Source organism: Falco biarmicus, chromosome 14, assembly GCF_023638135.1.
Source record: "Falco biarmicus isolate bFalBia1 chromosome 14, bFalBia1.pri, whole genome shotgun sequence".
Lineage (NCBI taxonomy): Eukaryota > Metazoa > Chordata > Aves > Falconiformes > Falconidae > Falco > Falco biarmicus.
The window spans coordinates 7,459,290-7,479,038 of NC_079301.1; the positions used below are offsets into that span (position 1 = coordinate 7,459,290).

The 19,749-nt window shown below is 62.5% G+C and overlaps 3 protein-coding genes across 5 annotated transcripts; 1 reads left to right on the top strand and 2 right to left on the bottom strand.

Moving 5' to 3' along the window:
- CSTF2 (cleavage stimulation factor subunit 2) lies at positions 1-7,066 on the top strand. Of its 3 annotated transcripts, XM_056359831.1 has the most exons (15): positions 1-121; positions 241-319; positions 959-1,128; positions 1,437-1,573; positions 1,691-1,810; positions 1,912-2,067; positions 2,195-2,318; positions 2,634-2,696; positions 3,973-4,032; positions 4,656-4,797; positions 5,166-5,317; positions 5,617-5,894; positions 6,339-6,464; positions 6,606-6,731; positions 6,862-7,066. In XM_056359831.1, the coding sequence occupies exons 1-14, from the start codon at positions 64-66 to the stop codon at positions 6,726-6,728; spliced, it is 1,788 nt and encodes a 595-aa protein (XP_056215806.1). In that variant the 5' UTR covers positions 1-63; the 3' UTR covers positions 6,729-6,731; positions 6,862-7,066. The 3 variants fall into 3 exon arrangements, with proteins under 3 accessions (XP_056215806.1, XP_056215807.1, XP_056215808.1); XM_056359832.1 differs by lacking the exon at positions 3,973-4,032; XM_056359833.1 differs by lacking the exons at positions 3,973-4,032; positions 4,656-4,797; positions 5,166-5,317.
- A 548-nt stretch (positions 7,067-7,614) lies between these two features.
- On the bottom strand, positions 7,615-13,462 carry NOX1 (NADPH oxidase 1). The gene is made up of 13 exons (XM_056360039.1): positions 12,449-13,462; positions 11,354-11,449; positions 10,805-10,915; positions 10,634-10,718; positions 10,414-10,556; positions 10,155-10,336; positions 9,802-9,940; positions 9,604-9,696; positions 9,210-9,445; positions 8,967-9,129; positions 8,693-8,839; positions 8,355-8,479; positions 7,615-8,170 (listed from the first exon to the last, which is right to left on the bottom strand). Exons 1-13 carry the CDS (start codon positions 12,491-12,493, stop codon positions 8,044-8,046), a joined length of 1,692 nt encoding a protein of 563 aa, XP_056216014.1. The 5' UTR covers positions 12,494-13,462; the 3' UTR covers positions 7,615-8,043.
- Positions 13,463-13,586: 124 nt separating this feature from the next.
- Positions 13,587-19,309, bottom strand: XKRX (XK related X-linked). The gene is made up of 3 exons (XM_056360037.1): positions 18,820-19,309; positions 16,243-16,502; positions 13,587-14,721 (listed from the first exon to the last, which is right to left on the bottom strand). Exons 1-3 carry the CDS (start codon positions 19,116-19,118, stop codon positions 13,976-13,978), a joined length of 1,305 nt encoding a protein of 434 aa, XP_056216012.1. The 5' UTR covers positions 19,119-19,309; the 3' UTR covers positions 13,587-13,975.
- Between the last annotated feature and the right edge of the window lie 440 nt (positions 19,310-19,749).

The following is a 19,749-nucleotide window of genomic DNA, read 5'->3' on the forward strand; positions in this document are numbered from 1 at the left end:
CGGAAGCGGGGGGGACTGCTTGGGGCGAGGGACCGGAAGCGGCGGCCAGGCCTGGGCGGCGGGATGGCGGGGTTGTCGGTGCGGGATCCCGCCGTGGACCGTTCCTTGCGCTCCGTCTTCGGTGGGTGCCGCGGGGCGGGGGGCGGGCCGGGCGGCCGAGCCCCCTGCGCCGTGCGGGGCCAGTATCCGCGGAGCCCTCGGCCTCCGTGCTGACCGGCGGCCACCGTCTCTCTTCTACAGTGGGGAACATCCCGTACGAAGCTACAGAGGAGCAGCTGAAGGACATTTTCTCAGAGGTTGGGCCCGTGGTCAGCTTTAGGTGAGGAGGGCTGCCCGCCCCGGTTCCCCCGAGCCCCGCGGGGCGGGCAGGGGCTGCCTCAGGCGGCGGCTGTGCGGGGGGCGCAGGCGCTGGGGCCCGCCGGGAGCTGCGGACGCAGCAGCCCAGCAGGGCAGCCCGAAAGCGGCCGCGTCGCGCCATGCTGGGGGCTGCTGCCCTGCTGCGGCCTGGAGCCGGGGCAGGTGGGTCCTGCAGTCCCGACCAGGCTGTACGCAGAGCACGCCCGTCCTCGGGGCTCTGCAGGGGTGTTTTCCTGGCTTGGTATCAGGCTTCAGTGAGCTCTCAGTCAAGGGCTTGGAAACAGCAGGAGAAGCCAGTCCAGCCCTGTGCCCCCAGGAGCTGTCTTTGTGGCGTTATGGGAAGCATGATGGTGCTTGTGCTGGTGGCCTTCCTGGACGCCAGAACTTTGGGAACACCTGGGTCTAGGAGGCCTTTTGGCTTTGGCTTAGGGCCCACTGTTGTGCACTTTGACCTGACTCCGGTGCCTTCGTTCTGCTCCGCAGTGCTCCTGTGTGGTGTACCCCAATAGCCCCGTTCTGAGCGATGGGGATATGTGGGCACTGCATGCTGCTCGATGCCTGTGCTGCCCTCAGCGGTGGTGGTTCTCTCCTCGCTGTGCAGGCTGGTGTATGACAGGGAGACGGGAAAGCCGAAGGGCTATGGCTTCTGTGAGTACCAAGACCAGGAGACGGCCCTCAGTGCCATGCGGAACTTGAATGGGCGAGAGTTCAGCGGGAGGGCCCTGCGTGTCGACAACGCGGCCAGTGAGAAGAACAAAGAGGAGCTGAAGAGTGAGTCTAAATTTTGTGATGTAGAGCGCACTGATGCCATGCTGGGCCTGCCCTTCTCAGCGTTACAAAGCATGCCTTTTCTGTAAGGCTAGCAAGATGGAGATCTCACAGAGCTGACCCGCTCTAAGCTATGTAGCAAGTAGCTTTGCAGACGGATGTGTGGGCTCAGCTCTATGTTTTCTGTCTCAGATGATCTTCCTGTTTTCACTGCCTCCTTTTCCCCATAATGGCGTGGTGCTTCCATTCTGATGAGCCCATTAAAAACAGCCAGTTTGTGTTGCTGTACAAGGTTGCAAACTTTGTTGCAGGCTTGGGCACAGGTGCACCCATCATAGAGTCACCCTACGGTGACCCGGTCAATCCTGAAGATGCCCCCGAGTCCATCAGCCGGGCAGTAGCCAGCCTGCCACCCGAGCAGATGTTTGAGCTGATGAAGCAGATGAAGGTGAGTGAAGCGGAGAGCTGCACTCTCCGCATGAGCACAGCTTCTACCACTGCTGCCCATGCCCTTGCAGCCCCTGTCGCACCTTGCCAGAGCTCTGATCTGCGTGTGTCTTCTCAGTTGTGTGTCCAGAACAGCCCCCAGGAAGCCAGGAACATGCTGCTCCAGAACCCCCAGCTGGCTTATGCCCTGCTACAGGCTCAGGTGGTCATGAGGATTGTCGACCCGGAGATTGCACTGGTTTGTCCCTTGCTGCCTTGTTTGTGGTCAGTAGGATATTGGTGCAGCCTGTTGTGGAGGAGGGGTGGAAGATAACTCTCTTCTCCTTTTTCTGCCCCTAGAAAATCCTGCATCGCCAGACCAGTGTTCCTCCTCTCATCCCAGGCAACCAACAGCCAGTGCCGGGGCCGGGGCCGGGACCAGGACCAGGGCCTGGGCCAGGGCCTAACGCCCAGCTGAACCCACAGAATACACCCTCGTCCCAGCCACAGCCCATAGTAAGAGTCTACACGATGCATGTGCTGTGTGTGGGAGAGATGGGCATTGCCAGATCCAGCTCTCCCAGCTTGGATGTGCATGCCTGGGTGAAGGGGCTTCCCTGACTCAGTTTTCTCTCCTGGGTAGGGTGGGATGCACGTAAATGGCGCTCCACCTCTGATGCAGCCGCCCATGCAGGGAGGAGTGCCGGCCCCAGGACAGATGGCAGCCCCTGTGCAGGGCCCAGGCCCTGGCCCCATGGCTCCAGGAGGTGAGTGCATGGGTTTTGGCTGAGCGGGGCCTGGGGCGCACGGGTCCTGCAGACAGCGCCCCTCTACCTTCCCCCTAACTGGAGGGCTTGGCCCTGTGAGAGCACATGTAGCCCATACCATACATCATGGTTGTGGCTACTGCCAGCAGTGGTCCAGAAAGTTGGCTTGTCTCTGTGGGGGGCCAACACCAAGAAAATAAACTGCTGGATGCTCCCCAAGGAGCTGGGCACAGGGGAGGTAGTTGGGGCCAGAGGAATCTGTTAGTGGTGCGGGGATGGCCAAGGAGGGATCTGATCTCTGCCTGTCCCTCTCAGGTGGGCTGCAGCCGCAGGTTGGGATGCCGGGTGGAGGGCCAGTCCCCTTGGAGCGTGGACAAGGTAAAACAGACGTGAATGAGTGCTGTGCGTCATGTGAGCATTGCTCTGGTGGGGGCCTGGGCCACGGGTGCTGAGCAGTGCTGTGCCAAGAGCCCCTGCCAGTTACCTGCAGCCTTGCTGTCCCTGGTTCCGGGGCAGCTCCCACAGCGCTGAGCTGCACCCAGGTTTGTTCGCTTAGGCGCAAGGCTGTGGTAGCAGCTCTCTTGCTTCCAGGGCCCCAGCCCATGCACCAGTTTGCTCCCAGTTTGTTCTGTGCCACGTTGTGCAGACGTGCCCTGGAAGCTGGGAGAGCTGCCAGTCCCTGCAGAGCCCCACTGAGCAGGACGTGCCTGTGATTCCCATCTCTCTGTGAGCCTGTGTCTGTCCCTTTGCTTGTGTGGGCAGGCCGAGCTTGCTCTTCTCTGGTCCCTGTCCTGTTCCTTTGCTGTCTGGGTGCTGCGAAGCAGCTTGTGCTGCCATTGCGTCTGCCCGCATGTGCCAGCACTCCCCGCGCCGTGCCCGGCAGAGGGAGCCGGGCCTTCGCTTTCGCTTGCGACAGTGAGTGCGAGGCTTGGCAGGGAATTTCCTGGTGAGTGATGGCTTGGCTTTCCCTCCGCAGGCACGGTCTGTACGGCCCAGCCCCAGAGCCGTATTCTTTACGGTTCACATGTTGCGTGGCCACTGTGTCAAGCCACAACCAAGGCGTTCCTGTTCTTCCAGTAATAAGGCACACAGGCAGCCACCCCTATTGCCTTCGCTCGTATCGTAGGCCTTGTTTCAGGGATGTGACAAACTTGTTCTGAGATCCTCTTGTCTTAGGTACTTAGGGGCAGCTGACTTGCATTTTCTTTGGGGTGGGCACCGTCTTCCTGACAGCAGCCTCGTAGTTCTTGGCACCCAGAAGGTTTTGGAGAGCAGACAGCTGGCTCTGGGGAGTGCCGCGGGAAGCTGCGGGCAGAGGCAGAAGCTGGCTGGCTGCATGTTGCGGGGCACAGCACAGCCCCACAGAATGCCAGTTCTCTCAGCAGGACGTCCTCCCGCCCTGCACATTCACGTAGTGAGTGAGGGAAGGGCCGTGCCAAGCGGTCTGTCACGCCTGTGGTGGCAGAGGTGGCGTTAATGGAAGAGGTTGGTAAAGCCAGACCTGCAGCATCCAGCATCTTCTCCCTAGGTCTTCCGGGGGACTTCAGGGAGTGGAGGTGATCCTGCAGGCAGCATTGTCCCCAAAGCTGAGTGCATGTGTGCATACACTATTTACGTGTCTGCTCTTCTCCCTCTTTTCCTGCTGCTTGCCCAGGGAACCTGCAGCTCTCGCCCGTGGGACCTGCCAGGCCTGCGTCTATCGAACGCGTTCAAGGTATCCCGGCACCCGCCAGCTGCCTCCTCCCGTGGAGCTCGTTGTGGAGTGTGCAGAGTAGCTTTCACCCCGCTGCACTCGGGGCCAGGGACTGGCATATCACTCTGTAGCCTGGCAGGGTAAAGAGGAGGAGGAGGCAGGATTTCCTCCAGTGCTGGAGGAGAGAACAAGCTAGAGCCGTGCACAGAGAGCCACCAGTGGAAAAGGAGAGCCTGCTTGGAGAGGGCCTTTGCCTAGGATCCAGCCCCCTTTGACACCTCGTTACCAGGAGCCTTCCAGGTCTTGCTTTGCTCCTGGCCCCATGTCAGCGGGGTGTTGATGCCCATGCTTGTAGGGATTGCCATGGGGGCACCCACGCTTGGTTTGACCACCTGGTGCCATAAGGAGCCTGAGATAGAGCCAGAGGGAAAGAGAGCGATTAAATCGGCAGCTAGGGAAGGGGTTTTGGTGCACTCTGGCCTTGTGTGAGGGGCTGCGCCCCGGCGGTCGGCGTGGCTCACCTGCCTGCGCGCCGGTGAGCGGCAAGGCTGCCCCACACCCCAGCCCCAAGAGCGCTGGGGGACAGTCTCAGCACAGCACTGGTCATGCAGATCCTCACGAGCTCTTGTGTGTCTCCCTGGCAGTGCCCATGCCAGACCCGAGGGCCCCTATGCAGCGTGGACCTCTACCTGCTAGTGGCCCGCCGCCCCGAGGCCTTTTGGGAGATGCCCCGAATGACCCTCGCGGAGGGACCCTGCTCTCAGTCACTGGAGAAGTGGAGCCCAGGTGAGGGGAGAGGGAAGGAGAGGAGCCCTTGGCACTGTCCCCTGCCCAAGGGTGACCTCTCACTGAGGACAGGGGAGTGACTCCCAGCCTTTCGGGAGTCACTGCTGCCTGGTCGGAGGCCTCTGTTCTGCCGACCGTGGGGGCTGGCCCGTTTCTGCGTGGACGGGGCATCCCCAGGGTGATGGCAGCAGCCCTGTGGCGTGGGGCCGACAGCACCTGTCCCTGTGCCAGCCTCGCCCTCCTCCCCTGTGGCCGGCTTCGGGGGCAATCCCAGCGCTCTGCCCAGACCGTGCCAAGCCAGCGTCTGATTCACACTCTCTCGCTTTTTCTTCTCCTCCTGCTTTGCTCTCCTCGTCTCTCTGCCTCAGAGGTTACCTTGGGCCGCCCCACCAGGGAGCCCCTATGCACCATATGCCTGGTCATGACAGCCGTGGCCCCCCCCATGAGATGAGGGGGGGACCCATGGGAGAACCCCGACCACTGATGGGAGAGCCACGGGGGCCCTTGATGGATGCTCGAGGTGAGAGAGGGGGCATGAAATAATGGGTGGCTTAAAGCGTACAGACAAGAAGTCAGAGTGGAGCCCACTGCCCTGACACGAGACATAGGAAGGGAGTTTGGGCAGTGAAACGACTGACTCCAGGGCAAGGAACGACAGTTCCACAGGGCAAGGGACTTCCTCCAGGCATGTCCCCTCTGCCCCCAGCCCTGCACCTTTCGGGCATTTGCTCGCCCCCAGACAAAGGAGGCAGCAGGCTCGCTCCCATGCTCCCTGTGGCACTGCTCCTTTCAACAGCTTGCCGTGTCTTTCCTCTGCAGTCGGAAGAGATCCCCGAGGGCTGGAGCCACGAGGATTGGAGCCACGAGGGTTGGAACCCCGGGTGATGGAAGCGCGAGCCCTGGAGGCACGAGGCCTGGAGCCACGGGTCCTGGAGCCGCGAGTGCTGGAAGCCAGGGCCATGGAGGCCAGGGTCATGGAGCCACGGGGCCTGGAGCCTCGAGGGCCAGGTCCCAACCCACGTGGCCCCATGCCTGGTGGGATACAGGGTCCTGGGCCACTTAACATGGGAGCCAGTGGCCCGCAGGGGCCCCGCCAGGTACACACAACACCTCTGCTCAGCTGGTGGGCGCCGACGATGTCCTGTAGGTTAGGGATGGGTGGGGAGCGTGAACGTGTCCTGCAGCAGCTAGCGAGGGGAGGGCATCCTGCAGAGCAGCACCTCCAGGAAGCACAAAGCCTAGGTCAGTGGCTTTCTGAGGGGTCAGGGCATCTGTCCCATCTCCCCAGGCACTGCCTGTCTGCTGGGGACAGGACAAGGATCAGGCCTCTCTCCACCTCTTCCTGATGTAGGTGCAGGGAGGAGTGCGGGAGTTGGAGGGACAGGAGAGCACATAAAATGCACGGTAGCCTGTCTCTCGTCATGCTTGGGCATTGTCAGGCTGTCTGTGAGGGCATTCATCTGATCATGCTTTGTGTTCCTGTATCTGCATGGCTGAGCCCAGAGACCCCTTGGTCCTTACCCTCTCTCTTGCACCCACAGGTTCCTAACATGGCAGGGGCAGGCTTGCAGGGAGGAGGCATTCCTGGGGCAGGGGTCCAAGGAGCTGGTCAGCCTGGAGGCTTTAGCCCTGGACAGAGCCAGGTTACTCCCCAGGATCACGAGAAGGTAAGAGGATGAAAAGCAGCAGATGAGAGCAGGAGCAGCACTTCCTATGCACCTGACTGTGGCAGGGACAGCCCCTTCCTGGCTCCAGTAACCTGTGGCTGCTCTGGCAGGCATGGCTCTCATTCTCCCCTCTCCCCACAGGCAGCCCTGATCATGCAGGTTCTGCAGCTGACAGCAGACCAGATCGCCATGCTGCCGCCGGAGCAGCGGCAGAGCATCCTTATTCTAAAGGAGCAAATCCAGAAGTCTACAGGGGCACCCTGACAGGTGATGTCCTTAGCCAGGCCTCAGCCTGTGCCTGTCCCCTTCAGTAAATCGGAGAGCTGCTCAGGATGGGGCTCTGTCCTGTTTTTCCTCCTTGTGCCGGGGCTCACTGTCCTCCCCTTCCTCCTTGCAGCCCTGGCAGGCACGTGGTGGAGATGCTGTCTGCCTGGACAGAGGCAACGCTCTACGGCAGCTACTTCCCGTTGCTGTCTGCGCTGATGCTGTGTTTTGGGAGAGGTTTCTCCTCACACCCTAACATTTTCCCCTTCCGTTCATCTTTTTTTCTGTGTGTATATTTTATGATGTTTGAAATAAAGTGGGAGGAGGGTTTGAGTAAAGCTGTGTCTCTGGCTGCCTTGTTGGTCTTTCATGGAGGCCAGAGTGGGACTGCTGGGTTGTGGGAGCAGTCTGGCCCGGCTCCAGGCTAGCCTAAGTCCAGACCACTTGCCTTCCTCCCTTCTCCCTAGCAGCAGGGCAAGAACTACTGATGGGATTTCTTAGGTGCTGTGCTGTTCACAGGGGTGTAAGGGAAGGGCAGAATGGGGAGCTCGGCTTTCTGTCCCCACTAGCTGGGCAGGAAGGGCTCCGTATCACATTGCTGTATCACTTACCGTGCCAGCCTGGGTGGGGAAGGTGGTTTTCCCCTCTTCTCTGCATATACTTGAGGAGAATTTGTTGCCTTTACACGAGCTGCATTTGAAGCCAGACTGCGCTGGTGTGTGCCTGACGGGTGGTGCAGGCTGGCTCCGGGGTGGCAGCCAGCCCCTGTGGAGGGGAAGTGCCTTACCCTGCACCCCAGCAGGTTTGCTATGAACCAGCTTTGTTACTGCAGCCCTACAAGGGGGCAAAGAGTGGGCTTCCTTCGTAGCTGCACGGAGGCTTTTATTATAAGGGAAAGCAAGTTTAAGTTACCCTTTTATGCAAAGGACAGTTTAAACCTGGAGGGGCACATCTGGCTCCCAGTGCCTGCTCGGCTTGCCCGTGTCCCGTCCCCATCCTTGTCCCATGCTTGTGCCCAGCCCGCTGGGTGCTCCTGCTGCACCAGCAGCATCATGGCAGCATGTGTCTCCGGTTTCTCGACAGAGGGCCGTGTGGTGCTGCAAGCCCGCTCTCCCCACGAGGACCCCTTGTAGACCAGGTCAAGGCAGCAGCATCTTTGAACGTGGAGCTTCGCAGGGGGAAGGAGCGCCTTGCCGTGTTTTGCACAGCTTTGGTGTACGCGCTCTTCAGCAGATGCTTACCCCGGGCCATGCTCCAGCATGGGGGTGAGACTGGCAGGGTCCCCTGCCTGCTGGGGTCCCAGCCTGGCTGCCACTTAAAAGTTCTCCTTGTTGAAGTAGAATTTGACCTTCCTGGGGTCCAGGCTGGAGTGTTGGTGGCAAGACTTCTGCAGGCTCTTTGCCAAGGCCCCTGGCCCGCAGAGGAACACGCCGACCACCGACCTGTACACGGCACAAGGGGCATCAGCACTGGGCAGGTGGCTCAGGGAAAAGTGATTTAAGAGCTTTTTGGGGTCCCTGCAACCTGCAGGGGATAAATGCTCCCCTCCCAAAGCCAGCACTGCACGCCAGGGAGGAGAGGGTGCCTCCCAGCTCCGGCACCCTGAACCCCCTGCCCAGCTCTCACCTGGGGTGGGCTGCAGCCACCGCCGCGAACTCGCTGTTCCACATGGGCCGCCCAAAGATGGTTTTATGCCTGAGGCCCGTCACTGTGTCTGTAGCAGTGTCAAAGCGGAGCGCCACGTTGTTGGCCTGGGCAGAGCAGGGACGGTGAGGATCCTGGCCACCATCCATGAGCCCACCTCCAGTCCCTCGCCACAGAGGAGCATCCCTCGCTGATGCCCACCAAACGCCACTCCTGGACCTTCTGCCTGCAAGCTGTTGACATGCTCGCCCTGCCTCTCCTGCCTGAGCTGGCCACCCCGTGTCCCCCCTCGTAGTCATGCCTGCCCATGGTTGACTCACAATGCTGGTGTCCCAGCCGGTGAGGAAGAGACGGTAGGTGAGAAAGTCTGCCTTGCCCGACTCTGCCATCTTCTGCTCCAGTGAGGCAAGCAGGTCATTGAACCAGGCAAAGGCTCCCGTGTCCCGGCAGAGCCAGTAGAAATATATCTGGGATGCAGGGGTAGAGGGGTTGCCCAAGCTGGAGCAGAGCAGGAGGCGTGGAAGGATGCAACATCGAGAACTGGGAAGCCCAGCGTGGAGGAACCCACGGCTGGTCCCATGGGACACCCCATACCTTCTTGGTCTTGAGGGTCTGGTCAGCCTGCTGGAACTTGTACCAGATGGACTTCAGGATGGAGGCAAAGGGTGTGACGCCAATGCCTGCTCCCACCAGCATGGCCACCTCATACTGGAACACGTCTTCACTGGCTGTGCCGAAGGGGCCATCCACCTCGATCCTGGCCGAGAGAGGGCCTGGGTAAGAGGTACAGCCTCCCCAGCCCCCTGGGATGGTCTGTTCTGGTGCTCCCCAGCCTACCTGGGCATCTCTGACTTCTGCTGCTGGAAGGTGTGGACGAGACGCTCTGTCCAGTCCCCAGCCACCCGGATATGGACAGAGAAGAAGTCCTCCTCAGGTGCCGAGGTGAGGGTGAAGGGGTGCCACTCCAGCATGGAGATTGCAGGGCAGTTGATGAAGACGTACTGCCCCACTTCCATGCGAAAGCCCTTCTTCTGCATCTGCAGCTCCAGCACACGGGCAGGGTGCATGACCACCTGCAGGGCAGGGATGGGGCTCAGCACCCCACCTGGCTCCTGTCCCTGGGCAAGGGGCTTTGGCAGTGGCCCCTGCCTACCACCCCGGCAGGGAGCTGCAGCACCAGTGGCAGTGCGGGAAGCAGCTGGCAGCAGGCACAGGCTCCTGCACCACCCACCTTGGTGACAACCACCTTCTGCCGTGCGCGCCAGACCCGGAGGATCCGCTCGAATACGTAGAGGACAATGGGGGCCAGAACCCACTTCCAGGACTGTGGGGATGGAGGAGAGCAAAGGGTTGGGGAGGGCCAAGGCCAGAGCATGCCAAGGGCAGAGGAAGGGCTTCTCCCCCCGCAGCCGTCCCGCTGCTGCCTTACCTCGGTGGGGATGCTGCCAAACTCGGGGTCTTTCCAGCAGCTGTGGCTGCAGTTCTCGGCCTTGTGCGTGAGGCAGCGGGCACACCGATGGGGGTGCACCTCCTCCATGCTCTCCTCTGTCTGCCCGCGCACCAGCCCGCTGCAGGGGAGTGAGGGATGAGCCTGGGGGCCGGGTCCTGCCCCCTGGACGGGGCTGAGCCACACTGTGTGGGGCCAGCTGGGCTAGCCGGCCCTGGGAATGAGGAGCCCACGGCCCCGCTGGACCCTCTCCAGGGCTGCACCGCTGCCCCACCGGGCGTACGCGGCCGCTGCCCCTTGCTGTCCTGCCTTCAGGGAGCAGTGAGGAGCCTTACGCAATGCCATGGATGACAAGGCCAGCAAAGTAGATGAGGAAGAGATGGTGTGTGTACCAGAAGACCTCAAAATAGTTCCTGCGGATAAACTCAGTGGAGGACGTGACCATGAGGATGAGTGCCAGCGTGATGATGACACCTGTCAGTCCCGGGATGGTGGTGAAGGCCACATACTCAACAGTCTGCAGGGGCAGCAGGAGAGGTTAGGGAGGCAGGGGACAGGTGGTGGCAGGGGGCTGGACACCAAGGCTGCCCTCACCGTCTGGTTGGAGTGGATGGGGTTCAGCCACTTGCTGCCCTGCAGGTGCATCTTGGAGAGGACAGCGGGGAGGCTGCCATCGGTGGCTTGCTGGCTGTGGTTGTAGCGCTCCAGGTTGAAGAGGTGGGCGATGGTGTGCACGGCTGGATAGGGGACAGGCAGTCACCTTCATGGCCACCTCCCAGTCCCCACCATGCCCCAGCCCAGCACGGGGCAATACCTGTGAGCAGGGCCAGCGTGTACGCCACCAGCTTGTGGAAGGTGAGGTTGTGGTCCAGCTGTTTCCGCAGAGTTCGCCTGCAGCACTGCAGGGAGAGGCGGTGGCATCAGGACAGGGATGGGGACAGGGATGGGGACAGCCACACTGGCCGTGCTGTGGCGGGGCACTCACCAAGCAGGTCCCGCGGAGGAAGGAGAGGAGGTTGCGGCAGACGGGCAGCAGGATCAGCATGCTGTTGAAGTTGAGGCACTTGGCTGATGCTCGTGCCCATGCCAAAGCGGACTGGGGAGAGGACCGGGGGTGAGCGCTGCTGTCCCGCACTGCAGGTGGGGTACGTCCGCCTGCCCCCATGCTGGCCCCCACAGCTCTGCCCAGCATGGTGCTGTGCTGGGACTGGGACAGGGTGGACCCAAGCTGGGAGTGAGTGATGCTGGGCTGGGGACCGGGAGGGAGCGATTCTCGGCTGGGGGTTGGGAGGGAGTGATGCTGGACTGGGCTGGGAACTGGGAGGGGGTGATGCTGGGCTGGAACAAGACAGGGACCAAGATAGGGACCATCATGGAGCACTGCAAGGCTGGGAAGTGGGACAGAGTGATGCAGGGCTGGAAGAGGACAGGGCAAGGAAGGGGCATGGGGTGCTACAGCCCCCACCCCACCGCAGGAAGGCCCCAAGGGGCATGCATGCCCAGGCAGGCAGGGTGCTGCAGGGAAACATCTTACCCCGAGGATGGCCCTGGTGTAGAAATACCGCTCGTCCCGGTCAAAGAACAGAAAGTAGTATGTGAAGAGGAAGATGTTGATGCCCAGCCAGGCTGCCTGCAGGGGAAATCCATGGCCCCATGAGGGACCCCAGCCCGGGACCCCTTTCACCCCACAGCACTTGGTTGTGGTTACAGCCAGAGGGTGTCAGGACAGCACATCCCCTGCTGCTTCCTCATGACCTGCGGCAGCACACAATGGGCCAGGACACGGGTCCAAGGCTGGGGAAAAGTGTGAGAGTCTTCAAAAATAACTCTCTTGTCCCCCACGGCCCTGTGCATCACACACACACAAGGAAGGAGGAAAGGCCAGGAGCAGGCAGCGCCTGCACGGCGGGAGGGCAGATCCAGAGGATGGTCGGGGCTGAGCAGGGCTGTGTGGAGAAGGCTCTGGGAGGGGGAAGTTTCACAGGGCGCTGGCTCACCCAGCCCCGCCACGCTGCTGTCCCCTGCCCAACCCTGCTGCAGCCCACACTGGTCTCTCAGCCACTGATTTTTTGAAGAGCTCCCAAACCAACTCTGCCTTGCATTTGTTTTGTTTTTTTTTGAAAAAAGTCATTTAAAAGTGAAAATAACCCCACTTTCTGAACACCCCCATTTTCCCACGCATTTGCAGCTCCTCATGCAGCACCGAGCAGCTGGCACGGTGCTGGCCGGGCAATCAGCAGCAGATCATCCCTACGGTCCAGGCTCCTCACCCCGGTGTGGGCTCTCATGGGACCCTCCTGCTCTCACACGGGAAGTGCCCAGGCAAAGCAGCTGGGCAAAGCAGCGTCATTTTTAAGTTCTGCAGTGGGACCCCCCCTTTCCTTTGAGTCCTGTTTTCCTCAACACAAGTTTTCTGAACCCCATCCCTCCCCTGGCCACCGGGGCTTTGCAGGCTGGCTGAGCAGAGGGGATGCTTGTCCCTCCCAGCAGCCCACCCTCAGGACAGCCCATCAGCCCCCGTTTTCCCAGCAAGGCCCCCGGTGCTGTATCCAGACTGTGCCCCGCATAACCCCCCCCATCGCCCTAGCCCCCCGCCCTGGCAGATGAGCCCCCAGCCCCACACACTCACGAGGACAGCAGCCGAGAACCAGTGGTTGACCAGCCAGTTGCCCATGGTGCGATGTCCTGGCGGCCGCCGCCTGCCCGCCGTTTTATGGAGGCGGCAGCCCCGGTGGCGGGAACAGCACCGCAGGGACTTTCCCCTGAGAAGCCTTTGAGGAAATGCCAAGTAGTTCCAAAGGCCACCTCCCAGGAAGGCAGGGCTGACCCTACCGGGCACCCCAAAACCAGCCCTTCGTGCCGGCTGGGCAAGGCCTCCCACTGAGGTGGCCCCCGTGGCCCCCCGGCTGGGCACTGCAGGGCATCAGGCTGCTCTGCCCGGTTCTTTGCAGTATCTGGGGACAAACCCGGGCTTTTTTTCAGGTAGGAATCTCCTGGTGGGAGGAAGTAGCGGAGAGTCTGTCCTGCTCCCAGCTCAGCAATTGTGCCCTTGCCTGGCCTCCCACGCCAGCCTTTGCTGCTTCTGTTTTACAAGAAAACCACCAAAGGAGGAGAAGCATCCTGGGAGCAAGGCACCATGCTGGGGTCAGGATCCAGCCCAGGGACCCACTCCAAAGCAGGTGAATTGAGACTGAGCACCAGTGGTGCAGCACCACCACGGGCCCCCCGAGGGTGCTGAGCGCCCTCAGCCCGACGCCAAGCACCCTTCAAACTAAGCTGACCCCACAGATGGGTGCTGGGGGGAGGGTCACACTCCTGGTTTGGGGGCAGGACGCCTGGGTCCCATCAGCATCCTTGCCAGCACGCCAGCTGTCCTTCGTCTCCTGCCTCCCCTCTGCTGCAGGGGCCCAAGCTCTGCCGTGCCTGGCGCTCCTGCTGAGAACAGCAGCCAGCACTGGGGCCTCCAGCCTGGAGGAACAGGTTGGGCAGGATTGCTCCTTGCTGGTATGCTGGGTTGCTCCTGGCCTGCAGCCATGGCCGCGCTGACGGAGGCACAGGATAAGGCTGGCCCCCCTTCCGCCATGCTCCCGTACCTCATCAGCTCCATCATGGGGAATCCCCACCATCCCCATTTGCCACTGGGGCAGCCCCGGCTTGGTGCCCATGAGGACAAGGGCTACGTGGGCAACGGGTGTGTGCAGATGCCAGCCCCGGCAGGACAGTCCCCACCCTCCACGTGAGTCACCAGCCACCCACCAGCACCTGGATTCACAGCCACAGCAAAGTTTTTTTTACTGCTTAAAACAGTCCCACTGGCACCCGTGGCCCCAAGGTCCCTGTATGTACCATAGCGGGCAGGCTGGGGGGGTCGGGGCACCCCAGGGGATGTGCATCGCATGGCAGCTGGCTTGCAGCAGCAGGCAGTTTCCGCACCCCGTAAGCCCGTTGTGTCCATGTGCATAGTCCCAGGCAGGCAGGCATGCTCCTGTCCCCCTGCCACTGCAGGGCCACACTGGGACCCACTGCCACTGCAGGGCCAGGCAGTGCTTGCCTCTGGCGTGGCTTGTGCCACAGGTCCCCTCTGGCTGCCAGCGCAGCCCAGGGCTGTCTGTCCCCTGTCCATAGCCAGCTGGAGAAGCCGGGCGCTGACCAAGCCTCAGACGATGCTGTGCCTCACGCCGGGCTCACAGGGTGCCTGGAGGCGCAGAGGGGTCCCCGGCAGCTGCCGGCGGCAGCAGACACAGTGCAGGAAGTCGGCAACATTGTGCCGGAATAGCTGGCGGCAGGGGTGGAGGTACTGGAAGAAAAGGAGCATGAAGTAGATTCCCAGGCAGTAGCCGAGGAGCAGCTGCACCACCAGCAGTGGTGTGCAGATGTTCTCATAGACATCTGTCTTGAAGAAGTACCAGAGGACGACGAGTGCTGTGTTCTCTGCCAGCCGGACCATGTAGTACGTGGCCAGGCGGCCCCAGTTCTGCGACTTGTCAATGAGGTCCCGGTCGGCCAGCTTGAGCTGCACGGCCGACCAGCAGAACATGTTGATGCTGGCGTAGAGGAGGGTGAAGGCGCAAAGCACGACCACCGTGCCCACACGGCTGAAGTTCTTCTCGATGTTGTCAGGCAGGCGGGTGCCGCTTCGCCAGAACTGCACCCAGGGCAAGAAGAAGACCACCAGCAGGTTGGCCAGAGCGATGGGGATGATCCAGTGCTTGAAGACGGTGCTGAAGAGCACGAGAACGGCCACGCGGGTGGAGATCTCCAGGCTGCGCCACACCACAATGCAAAGGAAGGCCAGTGGCCGCAGCTGGACCTTGTAGTCATCATACTTGACCTGGATGGCCAGGATGTTGCAGACAAGCGCTCCGTAGGTGACCGACACCAGGCAGATGCCCATGAGGATGGCTGCAGAAAGAGAGGGCAAGGGGAGTCAGGCAGCATCGGGGACCGGGCTGTGTGTCCAGCCGCTCTGCTGCCCTGGGTGCAAAGCACGAGGCACCAATCCTGGGTGTGAAGTGGAGGGTGCCAAGCACTGGCGCGTGCAGCAGGAGGCTCAGTGCGAGCGCTGCTGGGACAGCTTGTGGCTGGTGACAACAGACCCCATTTTGAGGTGGCTGTGGGGGGAGCTGCAGGCAGCAGGAGGCCCTGCTCCCAGATTTTCTCCCCACACCAATAAACCAGAAGCCTTTGCCAAACTGGGGACATTCCTGTGCTTGAACTAGGCACCACCCCCCTGCCCTGTGCAAGAAATACTGCTCAAGGGTGAGTGGGGCACAGTCTGCTGTGAGCATCCCTCTGCCCTCACCAGGGCCAAGAGCTGCACCTCTGTAGCTGACCATTCACCCCAGGACCATATCAAGAGCCTGCCTCATCCAGGGGCTTCAAATCCAAGGTCATTTCTAGGGAACTCATGCTCATATCCAGCGCAGCCAGGAAAACCCCAAGAGAAAAAGGGAAGCTTGCGGCTGCTCCCAGTCATGCCATGCCAGTGGTGGTGGCTGCGAGCTGCAGAGCTGAGCTGAGACACTCGAGCTGCGATGGAATCATCCAAAATGCATCAAGCGGGATTCACTTCCCACACCTGCTGCTGGAGGAGCGCTGAGGCTCATCCTCCCTCTGCTGCTCCACCTCCCCAAAACATCCTCACAGGGGGCTGTGGCCATGGAGAGGGTTTCTGTGGGGCATCTCCCATGTTCCCCTTCCCGTGCGCCTGCCGTGGGCACAGAGGGCAAGGTCTGGGCTCCCAGCGTGGCCGGGAGAGTGGGTCAGTGAGGGCAGCTCCTTCACACAGTGCTGCAATTGGAACGGTGCAAGAGCCTCCTGCATGCCTGGCTCGGTAACATGCTGCAGCAGGAGTTAAAAGTTTGCTCTGGCACATCCAGCCCCCAAGCACATAAACATCCTGGGAGCAGGCAAGGGAGCCTGGGAGTGGGAGCTTTGGCTGTTGGGAAAGGCACAGAAATAGATCTGACAGAGGGACCGTGGGGAAGCCAGAGCCTGGAGCTAGCCAGAAAAAAACCAGTAACTAATGCAGACTGGACCACCTGCGGCAGGGACATGACATCTTTATGGGACAGGGCACAGGGTGGATGGCACGGCTCAGTGGGCAGACACCTGCAAGGACCAGGGCTGGGAGCAGAGCCTGGTCACAGCCAGCTCTTCCCATTCTCCCCAGCTTCACTGCAAGCTGCAAAGCAGGGAGCTGAGCATCAGAAAAGCAAACCAGTGGATGGACAAGCGCCCAAATTCCACAGCTTGTGCTCCATGTTTGGGGGAGTCCAGTCCTTCACCAGCCATGCCCCCAGCAATGCCCCCCAGAGCTTTGTTCCGCTGCCACACCGGCACACACAGTTAAGGAGCTGCCGCCGTGCCCCCGTAGGGTCCCGCCTGCACGGCCCTGGGGAGCCCTGTGCCAGGCACCCTTACCTCGGGTGACAGGGACATACTTCTCCAAGACGCTGATGTAGAGCTGGAGGGTAAGCTGCGGGGTGGAGCCCAGGAAAGCCTGGATGACCGCCATGCGCTTGAAGGCGTTGCGGTGTGTGGCCAGCCGGCGCACCGAGTGGCCCACCTCCTGCTCCATCTCCACCTCGTAGCCTTTCCGCAGCCGCCGCTTACGGGTGATGGTCACGTAGGGTTCCTCCTCCATCCCCGACCGGCAGTACACCACCAGGGCCTCCACGCACCTGCGGAGACGAGACCCCTGTCACCCCGCCAGCATCCCCGCTGCCCTCCAGCCCCGCTCCCGGCCCTTCCAGCCCCCCTCGCTCGGTGCTGGCCGGACCCTGCTCCTGCAGAGTTCAGCCCAACTGATTCAGGCAACCGTTCAGCAGCGCTGCCGGCAGTCCCTGGCCCTGGGACGTCAGGATGAGGGCAGGATCCCAGGATGTCAGGATGAGGGCAGGGTCACAGCAGGACCATGGCGATGCCTGGTGGCCACTCCTCTGCTCCAGCACACAGGGTGAAGCGTGTGGGGCCAGGGGACAAGGGGTGCAACAACCGCTGCAAGGGGTGCAGCATCCAGGGTACAGAATAGCTTGCAGCAGAGCTACAGGAAGGGGTTAATCTCCCTTGGGCTCTGTTTTCCCCACCAGCACCAAACCTATCTCTTCCTCTAAGCAGAGGCAAGGGAAACTTTCTGATACTGTCTTTGATCTCTTCTTGAGCAGAAGGCTTCTACATTTCCTTCTTGGTGGGGACGGCAGGAAGGGGAGCGCAGGGTGAAGCAGAGTGTGACATGGGCAGATAAGACAGCGCTTCCGCAGTTCCTGGCACCCTCACGTGCGGGCAGGGGAGGTGGGTTTCTCCCACACTGCTCCCCACTGCACGGCCAGCAGGCAGCGCGACCCCCAGCCCCTCCGCACACAGCCGTGAAGCGGGTGTGTGAGGGCCAGAGGCCATCAGCAGAGGAGGACCCATCTGACAGGCTTGGCTCCCGCTCCGGGGACGGGCTGGCTCTGGGACCAACAGACACAATTATTTATGAGTGCTCATTAGGACAGCAGTAACTGCTGTGTTTCATACCCAAATGGAATGAGGGTTTTGGATAAATCCTCTTGCTAGATCAGGCCAGCACTCATGGCTCGTTGCAAACTCTTAACGGGAAAACAGTTTCATCAAAATGCCTGGCTTCAAGGGCAGTCCCAGCTGGCTCCCGGTGCCCTGCCAGACCTTAGCAGGCTGGGCTCCATCTCCTGCCCAAGGAGCCAACCGAAGCAGCCGCTCGTGAGCAGCTCTGCCTGGCTTTTGCAAGTGCCCAAACACCATCGTAACCACCTCAGACAGCCACAGCTGTTGAGCTGCAACACCACCGCGGGCCAGTACAGGCTGACGTGGACCTGCAGCCCTTCCGCAGCTGGTGGCCCTGAGGTGAGACTCCCCGGCCACCTCTGGAGATGAAACGTGGTGACGAGGGTGCCTCTGGCACCCTGCTTGTTTCCGGTGATGGAGGAAGCGTGGTGCAGGCCGCGGTGTTTTTGCAGCTCTGCAGGTATGGCGTGCCCCAAAGTGTGGCTGCCGGCGTGCCCTGGCGGAAGGAGCCCCATGGAGATGACGGCTCTGCCACGCTGCCCACTGCAACCCCTGTGCGTTCTCTCTGAGCATGGTGGCCAGGGTGACAGCAGCCCGGGGAGCACTGCAGCATTCCCAAGGAGTGAGCGATCAGCACCTCTCTGCCTTGTGCAACACCCACTCCTTTGCCCTCCCCTCCCCACCATGGTCCGGTGGCCTCCCGGCTCCCATGCCACTCCTGCTCCTGCACTCATCTCCTCTCCTCCATGTCCCATAAGCCCCCTCCCCGCCCCAGGACTGGGGACCTTTGCTGGGGGACAGGACCCTTGTTTCTATTCACCCTCAAGCACCCCTGCCAGGATTTGCATCTGTGCCCCCAGCCTAAGCGTGACCCTGGCAAACCCCACAGGCCGAGGGAAACGCCGGCTGCAGGCAGTGCCCGCGCACAGAACCTGCCCAGCAGCTGAGTGCAACAGGCTGGCAGGGCCGAGCCCTGCCCGGAGCCGGGATCCAGCAGGCAGGCGAGCAGGCAGCACCCCGGCACGACCCTGGCATGGCTGGAGAGGGGCAGCTGAGCACAAGACCCCCGTGGTCACCTGGTAGCAGTGGTGTCCCAGGGGAGGAGGGGGACAGGGAGCCGTCAGGAGCAGCTCTGGGCACGCCGGAGTGATACAGGGGCAGATTTCTGCTGACAGCCAGTGCCCGGGGCGCCCTGCCCGGACCACGGTCACTGCTCTCACCTGGGGCCCGCACCATGTGCCAGGGGTCCCCACGTCCCTTCCAGGGGTCCCCAGTGTCCCCTATTGCACCATGCCGGGGGTCCGCGTGTACCGCTGGGGGTCCCCGTGTCCCTGCCGGGGGTCTCTGCGTCCCCTACCATGCCATGCCGGGGGGTTGCCATGTCCCTGCCGGGGGTCCCTGTGTCCCTGCCAGGGGTCCCTGCGTCCCCTATCGTTCTCCTGCTGGGGGTCGCCGCGTCCCTGCCGCGCTCACCTGATGAGGGGCCCGAGCTGGAGCAGGTGCATGAGCAGGACGAGGGGGCGGTCACGGCTGAGGTCGCGGTGCACGAAGATGAGCGTGAGCTGCACCAGGACGGAGGGGCAGAGCACGAAGAAGATGGTGAGCGCCAGCCAGAAGCGGTCGTCGGAGTGGTCGTAGGAGAGGCAGAGGACGGCGGCCGCCGCCCCCTCCCCGCAGAAGAGCGCCGTCGAGAAGACGATGCCGAGCGGCAGCTTCGCCCGCGACGGGGCGGCGGGGGCGGCCAGCGGGCAGCCCCCGCTCGGGCCGTCCATCCCGGCCCCGGCCCGGCCCGGCGCGGCCCGGCCCGGCCGCTCAGCCCCGCCGCGGCTCCATCCCGGCTGCAGCGGAGAGAAGAGCCGGCTGCGGGGCGGGGCGGGCGGCGCGGGGCGGAGCGGGGCTCCCCCGCCGCACGGCGCCCCGACGGGCAGCGCCGGCCCGGCCCCGCCGAGCCGTGCCCAGCCGTGCCGAGCCCCGGCGGGGGGGGCGGGCACCCCGGCGGCGCTCCGGGCCCGCCCCGACGGGCACAGGGGGGCGGGATACCCCGCCGGGCCCCGACCCCTCCGTCCCGGGGCCCCGGCCAGGCCCCCCCGCCGTGCCCGCCACCCCCCCTGCCCGGGGCCGCCCCGCGCGGCTGCACCCAGACTCCCGCCAGGCGCGGAGCCCCCTGCCCCGGTGCCCCCATCTTTGCCTGGGATCTTCCAGCCCTGTTTCTGCCGGGAGCCCCCACCCCAGGACACCCCCAGAGTGCCAGCACCCACGCCTCAGGACCTCCGGCCAGCTCAGGACCCCCCTGCAGCACCCACCGTGGGACCCCCCCTTCCCCAGCCGTAGCCATGCCAGCCCCCATGGAACACTTTGGGTGTCCCCCAGGCCTCGGCGGTCCCCCCTAGGACCCCCCTGCCA

Bases quoted from the DNA above. Each gene is read 5' to 3' on its own strand.
- XKRX (XM_056360037.1), bottom strand. From the start codon at position 19,118: ATGGACGGCCCGAGCGGGGGCTGCCCGCTGGCCGCCCCCGCCGCCCCG. The intron at 16,503-18,819 runs GTGAGCGCGGCA...TCGTCTCCGCAG, and splicing joins CAGCTCGGGCCCCTCATCAG to GTGCGTGGAGGCCCTGGTGG. The intron at 14,722-16,242 runs GTAAGGGTGCCT...CTCTTTCTGCAG, and splicing joins GTATGTCCCTGTCACCCGAG to CCATCCTCATGGGCATCTGC.
- NOX1 (XM_056360039.1), bottom strand. From the start codon at position 12,493: ATGGGCAACTGGCTGGTCAACCACTGGTTCTCGGCTGCTGTCCTC. The intron at 10,719-10,804 runs GTGAGTGCCCCG...CTCTCCCTGCAG, and splicing joins TCCTCCGCGGGACCTGCTTG to TGCTGCAGGCGAACTCTGCG. The intron at 8,480-8,692 runs GTGAGTCAACCA...TGCTCTGCCCAG, and splicing joins CCGGCTGGGACACCAGCATT to GCCAACAACGTGGCGCTCCG.
- CSTF2 (XM_056359831.1), top strand. From the start codon at position 64: ATGGCGGGGTTGTCGGTGCGGGATCCCGCCGTGGACCGTTCCTTGCGC. The intron at 4,033-4,655 runs GTATCCCGGCAC...TCTCCCTGGCAG, and splicing joins GTCTATCGAACGCGTTCAAG to TGCCCATGCCAGACCCGAGG. The intron at 5,895-6,338 runs GTACACACAACA...TTGCACCCACAG, and splicing joins GCCCGCAGGGGCCCCGCCAG to GTTCCTAACATGGCAGGGGC.